An 8,215-nucleotide genomic window follows, 5' to 3' on the forward strand; every position below is an offset into this window, starting at 1 on the left:
TGCACCTCAACACCAGGAACAAGATCTTGCCAGCCAAGATCTTTTAGGCTTCTTCATGCACAGCTCCCACAGTGCTGCCATCCCAGCCTTACCCACTCTGGCTCCTTTTGACCCTCAGTCAGCCTGAGCCCTTCACCAAACCTTTTGAAAGGACACGGCTCCGAGTTCTCCACAAGTGTTTATTGTCCCAATACATAGGAGACAGAGGCACGGCTGGATCCCCACCGACCTGTGGCTGTGTTAGCACAACACCCTTGGGAGGAGCTGCAGGCACGAGGAGGTGCAGGGCACTGGGGTGGGGCTGTGGGGCCGGGGAGGAGGTAGCTTGTGGTGCAGTAGTGCAGCAGCATGGCTGAAGTGTGCAAGTATCTGCCCCAGGTGGGGAAGGCACTGGAATTGGCACGATGGGCACACCAGGGTCTGCTCCTCACACCAGGCTCGACTGAATGGTGGTGGGAAAAACAGGCTTGTACCCTAATCACCCCCATTCCAGGAAAGTGCAGAGGGCTCAGCAAAAACACCTTTCAGTGCAGGAGGGACCTGGCAGGGCATCATCCCCTGGAGATGCCATCTGCTTGACAAACTTAATGGAAAGGTGTGTTCCATCCTTTTTCTAACCACTTTGTTGTCCAGAAAGGATCCCCTACACTGATAGCGAAAGTGAGGCAGTGCAGATTGGTACCTTTGTAGTGTTACTCCCCCTCCAGCTAAAACCAGGGCTGCCTGTACCTTTATACCAGTCCACATCCTTGCCCCCTCTGCCCAAAGCCTGGCTGCAGTGTGGAGGAAGCAGTGCCACCACAGAGGGGTTTGACTGTCTGTATTTCATCTCACCTCCCCATGGCAGGGGGGCAGAGCAGCCAGGTCACCCCCCCTGAACAGGAGGCTAATGCTTGGTGGCTCATTCCCATGCTCTTGCAGGAGGCAGGACACAGGCAGGGAAGGGTGGGACACCCAAGCCCCCAGCAGCACCTGGCCTGTCCCTTTGGGCCAGAGATGAGGGACAGAGCCTGGAGGGAGGGACTTGATTTTGAGGGGCATAGAGGGTGGGGACAGGGCACAGGGAGGAACTCACTGCTCTGCATGGCTGAAGTCATAGCAGAAGTTTAAGTTGCTGGGAGGCTTTGGGATGGGAGGGGGATTGTCAGGAATGCTGACATTCTCCAGGTCCAGGAGCCGCAGCTTGAGCTCCATGGACAGCAGGACATCGAGGTCTGTCTGTGTTCTCTCACTTGTCATCTCCTTGCCCAGAAGCACATTCAGCCCATCCGTCCAGAGGCAGAACTGGGGAAGCAGAGCATGGGCATCTCTGACACCAGCCCTGGGCAGCCAGAGAGCCCATCTCTCCCCTGCTGTGGCTTCCACCCCCCAGGGACACACAGAGCTCACTCCCTGACTGCTGTGCCCTGGCACCACGTCTTGGGCACTGTGTGCCACCCCAGCAGGCCCCTGGAGCTCACCTCGTACCGGGTGGGGGCAATGAAGTTGAGGCAGTATTCCTCCACATCGTGCACAATAGAGAAGGCCAGCTCCAGGACATCCTGCAGGGACAGCACAGGGGCTAGCTGGCTTCTCAGCTGGACTCCTCCCAGCCCTGGTGGGGTTCAGAGCAGGAGCTGCACCCAGCCTCCTCCTCTGCACTCCAACAGACCCAAGAGGTCTCTGTCCATGAAAGCACACAACATGCCACCATCCACCCACTCCCAAAACCCACTCCCAGTGTGAAATGCTGACCTTGTTCTGCTTCCCAGAGCTCTTCTCCTTTGTGTGTGGACACTCCTTCCCCACCAGCAGCATCTTCATGTCTGCCACAGGAACTGCAGCAAGTGGAAGAGCTATGAATTCCTTCTCCCTCTTCCCGTCCCTCTCCTCCTTCAGGTCCCCCATGTGCAGAGCCCAGTACAACCCAAATGTGGGGACTCACAGCCATCCACAGCTTGGGGTGGGGGGCTCAAGCCACTCTGCAGCACCCTTTGGGAAGCCAGTCTGGCCCAGCCTGAACTCCCACAGCTCCCAGTCCCACAAAACCAGCAGACACTGGGACAGCTATGCAAAAGCCAAGCAAAGGGGCAATTCCCACCTTAAGGCAGTCTTAACCTGGAGGTTATCAGAGGGCTCCCCTCCCTCCTTCCCACCCTCTCCTTCTCTCCATCACCTACTTTTCTCTGTCAGGCTCTCGATGGGAGGAGACTGCACCCCCTCCTCCACGTCCCCATAGTGCAGCACCTTGTGGTTGGGGGACAGGCGGCAGTACCACAGCTTGTCTGCAGCAGAAGAGCCATGAGAAATTCTCAGCCTCCCCTTGCAGAGATGCCCTTCCTAAGGGGCATGGAGCTGCCCCCTTATCAGCACTCCCCATTCCTCCCAGCCATGGGACAGCCAATACCAGCTGTCCAGGGAGTTGGGCATTCTGCTCCCACAGATTAACTGGGACTTCCCCAGTGGCAGGGGACATGGGAATAAGCCTCTGTCCCCCTGCCAGGCCCTCCACCCTGGAGCAGGGTTGTGCACCCACCCTGCCTGCGGCGGCTGCTGATCTTGCGGAAGAGGGTTCCCTCACAGAGGTGCAGCAGGCGCTGCTGTCGGATCAGCTCCAGCAGCTCCGGCTTCAGCTTCTCCCGCAGCTCCCTGCAGTGAGAGCCAGCACAAGAGGAGCACGGCCATTTCAACAGGCACTCACTGACCTCCCAGCCTGACTGTCCCTGCCCCAGGCCCCCATCACAGCTCCCCTCCCTGCCCACAGCCCACTCACAGCACAGGAACAGCCAGCGTCTCCTCCTGGTGCAGCCGCTCCGTCTGCCGCAGCTTCAAGATCTCGCTGTAGTTCAGTGTGTTCACTCTGGTCTTGAACAGCTCCAGGGACGTGGGCTTGAGGGACAGGGTCCTGGTGATTTGCTCCCGCACCACCTGCATCACCTGCCAGGCCCAGGATGTCAACTCCAGTTTGGCAACACTCCCCAAATCCCTGAATTTGTACTCCCATCCAGGGAAGAAGCATCCCCCCATACTTTGTCAAAGTCCTCCTGAGTTGCTCTCATCTCCTTCCAGGTCTTGTTCACCAGTTGGATGCAGATGCAGAACAGCTCTTCAAAGAAATGATCCTGCCCGAAGAACATAGGGTAAAAGGCCTGAGCTGTCTCCGAGCCTGTGGTGAGAAGGACAGATGAAGCCAGACTCCTCAGTTTTTCCAGGGGATTTCAGTGTCCAGGGAAACCTGCGTATTTCCCAGCCCTACATCCCCTTCCCATGCTGTCAGCCATGCCAGAGCCTGGTGGCCACATGGATGCAGTCCCCTGCCCTGGCAGTTTGTTCCCCAAGCAGCAGGGCAGGGAGAAGGACAAGCTTGGGCACACGTACACGGCTCTCCAATGTGCAGGATCTCGCAGAGGATCAGAGTGAGCTGGATGCTGCTCCGAGCAAAGGGACACTCGTGTTTGTCTTCCCGGCTGCTGTTCTCGAGGATAAACTGGAGAAGAGGGCCATAACCTCATGTTACATGGATTTGGAGGGCTGCCCTAACAGTGGGTGTCAGACTTGCCACGCTCCTCCTGCATTCCTAGTTAAGCTGTCCCCCCAATAGGTGAAGCCATCTCTAACACAAGTGACCCACTCTTCCCAAAATCCAGCCCCAGCCTCCTCCTTCCCTTGTGGCAGTGTAGGAGTTCGTCACAGGCACTGCAGGTTGGACCATGGCTCATGCCCTGCTGGCTTTGTCCAAACTGTCCCAGTTTGCTCAAGGCCTGGAAACCAAGCTGTGAGCAAACCCTTAAAAATTATGGGGACCCTTCAGAGGCACTGGCCTCAAATGGCTTCTCCCACCCACAGGAAGGACTCATCTCCATCTGAAACAGAGCAGGGACACTTGCCTGGGTGTGGCCAAGGACAGATCAATCACAAAGAAAGGAAAAGAAGGTGGAGATCCACCAGCACTTCTCCATCAGGGAGTTCCCTGGGAGAGCACAGCACCTACCCTGCTGTAGGCATTAGGGGTGTTCCTGGAGAAATACACCATGTTGTCCAGAGCAAGGAGTCCTGGTGGGACGCGGCGGAGATCCTCTGCTGGGTTGCTGTTGTTCTAGGACGACACAAATGATGCAATTTAGCAGCTGCTGCTTTGTTTTTCAAGCAGCAGTGTCTTCCCAACACAGCCATGGTGTTTGCCTTTGAGTCCCAGCACTCCACAGCACTCCCTGTTCAGGAGTGCTGAGGGAGCAGAAGGGAGGTACCGCATGGTGGTCCCTCAGCACCAACAGGGACACCTGGCTCAAGGAAGCCATCAGAAGGTGCCACCAAGACCATGTGGTGGAGCCAGCGTGGGGCTCAGGGGGATGCAGGGGGAACACACCAAGAAGCCCAGCTTGCGGAATTCCTTGGCGCACAGGGATCGCCGGCGCTCGGTGCTGAAGGTGCCAGCAGGTGCCTCACTCTCCAACTCAAAAGCAGCCTGGCGCAGGGACTGGAGCAGATCCCGCTGCTCCTGGAGGGACAGAGGAGAGAGGGGGATGCCAGTGAGCCCCACAGCAGCAGGTTCTCCCACAGCAAACCCAAATGTGTTGGGTTCACCCAAACGTGAGCTACTTCCACAGGTGGAAGAGACCAGGTGCAGATTTGCAAGGAGAGTACTCCCAGACCTGTGAGTAGGGATCCATGGACATTTTCATGCGATGCTCGCACAAGTTGAGGCTGACAGACTGCAGCACGTACAGATAATGGGCCATCTCATCCCCCAGTGGCTCAGGGCTGTGGATAATGTTCTACAGGAGATCATGAGACAGAAGGTTCCCCCATGCTGCTGCTTCCAGTCCAAGCACAGGACCCAACAGCCAAATCCCAGCAGGTCCTGCTGCTCAAAGGGGTGTTGGGAAGTGGGAAACTCCCCTTGGGGTTGGACAAAATCTGTGTGCACTGAACTGCAGGCAGATGGGGGTGTAAGCCTGGGCACGTGGGTGCCAGCAGAGCAGCACCCATAGGCATTCTCAAGGAAGGGGTATGGGACAGACAAGCAACCCAGCCAAGCATGGTCACCAAAGGCTGGAGCTCAGGGGACAGGGCCTGGGGAGAAAGGACAGAGAATGAAGCACAGAGCAGACCCTTGCACAACCCCAGTCCTCACCTTGTGGATAAACTGCCTGATGTTCTTCTCCCTCAGGTAGTCCATCATTTCCTAGGGAAAAAAAAAAGGCTGTGTGACATTCCCCAGCTCAGCACACTAGCACTTCCCCCCAAAAAAGGAGGAGGCAGAGTGAGGATGAAGACTTTAAACATCTCTGGGCACTTCTTGCAGCCCTGCCATCCCAAAGAGCACAAACCCCACAGCAGAGGACCCAACTGCCCAGGGTCCCATCACAGGGGGCCCCACCCTGAGAGCTCAGATGTGCCAGGGGCTGGGTCATTACAATCAATGTGCCACCACCAACTGTGATACTTCTGTCATTTGAGACAAAAAGTCCTGACAGCTGAGGGCTCTCAGCAGAGCACCCCGCTGACAGGGGCACTGTGGTGCCTGACTCTGCAATGCCACCACCCTGCCATGGGGGCCCTCACCTGCCGCTCGGTGTCGGTGGCGCTCAGCAGCAGCGCAATGAGCAGAGCCATCGCCTTCAGCTGCAGCTGGGCATTTGTCCTGTGGGAGGAAGAGCAGGAGGATGTGAGAGTCACCAGCTCTGAGGAGGGGGGTGAATGGTGCTCTGGCCTCTCCACTTACACCTGCAGGTGGGTGAGAAGGCGGTCCAGTGTCACTTCTTTTTTGACCACTTCAAAGAGGAGGCGACTGGTAGGCACCATATTCTCCAAGATAGACAAGGAGAGCTGCTGGATAGATGCATCCACTGCATTCATGTTGACATAACTCACTATCTGTGAGACACAAAACCATCTGTCAATGGCAGGCTGAGCCTGGAGAACAAGGATAACAAGGGATGCCACAGGCACAAACTGTGGACATTGTGGAAAACTCTTACCTTCTTGATGAAAACTGTACTAAGATTTTCCCAGGAAACAAAATCATGCTCCATCAGCTCTGTGAAGGCTTTGAGGGTATGAGCCAGCATCTCCCCTGTACTGGAGGGACAAATGAACAAATACAGTGAGGATGGCACCAGATACCCTGCTCCATCCTATGGTAGTGTCTCTGCAGTTGAACATTGGTGGGCATGTTAGAAACAGCTAGGGAGGAGAGCAGTGAGCAGGAGAAAGGAAAGAGACTGTTGGGTAAGAAAACAGACTTCACTTAGTCATCCCAGGAAGTTGACTTGCCCAGGAAGTCAAGGCAGGGTAAGTTCAGTAGTTAGAAGCTGCATCACCATGGTACAAAGATCACTGCAGACAAGCCCTCAGGAAAGCTGAACCACCCTATATCCCTCCCTCTACTTCCAAGGAACATGCATTGCCTAGTTCCACATTCTCTGTGTGACAGGAGCTCAGAGCAGCTGCACCATCACATCCTGAAAGAGTGACACAGGCAGTGGTATTTGGCAACCAGGGTTTTCTCAAGCTCCCTGCAGAACTCTTAAAGCTAAAACCTCAGGGCAGAGGGATCATTCAGGGTGGCAGGAATGAGGAGCAGCACTGGAGGCCAAGTTGATCACAGGAGGTTTCCTGGTAGCAAACCCCATGAGGCTACAGATAACCCAGCCAGGGAAGGGATGGAAGGTTCAAGTCTGGGCACGTTCACAAGGAGTAAGGACTGCATATCTGTGGGGACCTTCCCCTGGCAGCCAGCATGCAGGGACACAGCCACAGTACAGGCATCAACAAGTCAGGAACACAAAAAGTCCACTCCAACACCCAGCTTGGAGCTCATGCAGCATTAGCAAGGGAGAGGAAAAGTCAAGGACTGCAAGTCCTGTCCTGATACTAACTCATTCCCTTCTTCTACAATAGAGTAGATTTGCTTCAAGCCATTCCTGCTGATGAACTCTTGAGCAAAGGTAACGTCGTGGGAGAGGCTTGCAAGCTTCTTCAGTGAGTCAGTCTTCACATCCACATTCTTGCTCTGGATCCCAATATACAACTGCTCTGCTTCTTGGTCCTACCAGGAAGGAAAGAATCAACCCAAAGGGGCTCATCGAAAGACAGCGAGAAACTTGAAGGTGGCTGTAAGAGCTGAAGTGCAAGTTTTGAAAGGAGCCTCAGGCTAGAGCAGCCCCTGTAAGGAGCTGGACCAAGAAACAGAGCCACCAGAGCAAAGACCAGGTGAAGCTGAGGATGGAGGCCAAACTGGCATGACACCAACAACACTTGATGAGTTGGCCCCCACATCCAAAGCATTTCAAGATGATTTAATTTCTCTTCAAACTCCCCCAAGCTTTGCCAAGGGAAAATGAAGGCTGAGACATGTCTCCTGCCTGTGTTATTTCTGCCTGGTGTGAGGCACAGAGAAGAGCCATCATGAGCTCAAGCCACAGAGGCAGTCAGAGGCAGAGGGCTCAGAGCACTCCACTGCAGGGGCACAGAGCACCAGAGCACACAGCAGAGGAGACAGGGGGGCAGAGGCATGTACCGGGGAGGTGGTCAGCCGTAAAATGCTCCCGTTCTTAATGTCCCTGCGGTTCTGTAAGGAGAGAAGGAGCCGGTGAGCCGGTGGGCGCTGCGGCGGCGGGGCCGGGGGCCGGGGGGTGTCTCACCGACTCGGTGATGTAGGTCTGCCGCCCGTCCGCGTACTGCAGGGCGTAGCGCTCGGCGTTGGGCAGGCTCCACCTGCGGCCAGGGGCAGCCGGTCACAGCCCCGTTCGGCTGGTGCCGGCAGCCACCGGGTCACCGCAGCCCGATCACGGGCGGCTGTCACCACTCGCGGGCAGCGAGTGCGGTACTCACGCATCACAGACGTCCTTGAGCACTGAGGCGAGCGGCTTGGTCTGCGAGAGGGAGGCCGGCCGTGAGCCGGGGCCGGGGGCGCGGGGAGGGGTGCGGGGGTCACGGGCAGTACCTGCTGGAGCTCGATGAGTTGCGGGACGGCTCCCACCATCTGGATGGCGATCTTCACCACGTCCTTGGGCGGCGGCATGGCTCCCGCGGCGGCTCCGCACCGCCGGCAGTTCCGGGTTGTTGCCGCCGCCGCCTCCCCTCACGAAGGGCCCGGCCGCCGCACCGAGGCCTTGCGCCGCCACCCCAGCCCCGGGCAGGCCCGGCCCCCTCACCTGAGCTGACGCGGGTGTGGCAGGACCCACCTCCGGCAGCAGGACAGGGCCTCCTGCCGGGAAAGGAACCCCATCCC

The 8,215-nt window shown here is 56.9% G+C and overlaps 1 protein-coding gene across 1 annotated transcript; it reads right to left on the bottom strand.

The window, feature by feature from the left end:
• Positions 1–159: 159 nt before the first annotated feature.
• Positions 160–8,213, bottom strand: ELMO3 (engulfment and cell motility 3). The gene is made up of 20 exons (XM_036390091.1): positions 7,928–8,213; positions 7,816–7,856; positions 7,626–7,698; positions 7,502–7,552; positions 6,861–7,030; positions 5,961–6,060; positions 5,705–5,856; positions 5,545–5,623; positions 5,114–5,164; positions 4,632–4,754; positions 4,346–4,477; positions 3,971–4,075; positions 3,358–3,466; positions 3,009–3,145; positions 2,753–2,916; positions 2,516–2,628; positions 2,160–2,264; positions 1,735–1,817; positions 1,461–1,541; positions 160–1,284 (listed from the first exon to the last, which is right to left on the bottom strand). Exons 1-20 carry the CDS (start codon positions 8,003–8,005, stop codon positions 1,072–1,074), a joined length of 2,160 nt encoding a protein of 719 aa, XP_036245984.1. The 5' UTR covers positions 8,006–8,213; the 3' UTR covers positions 160–1,071.
• Positions 8,214–8,215: the final 2 nt, after the last annotated feature.

The sequence above is a fragment of the Molothrus ater genome, chromosome 12, assembly GCF_012460135.2.
Source record: "Molothrus ater isolate BHLD 08-10-18 breed brown headed cowbird chromosome 12, BPBGC_Mater_1.1, whole genome shotgun sequence".
Taxonomy (NCBI): Eukaryota; Metazoa; Chordata; class Aves; order Passeriformes; family Icteridae; genus Molothrus; species Molothrus ater.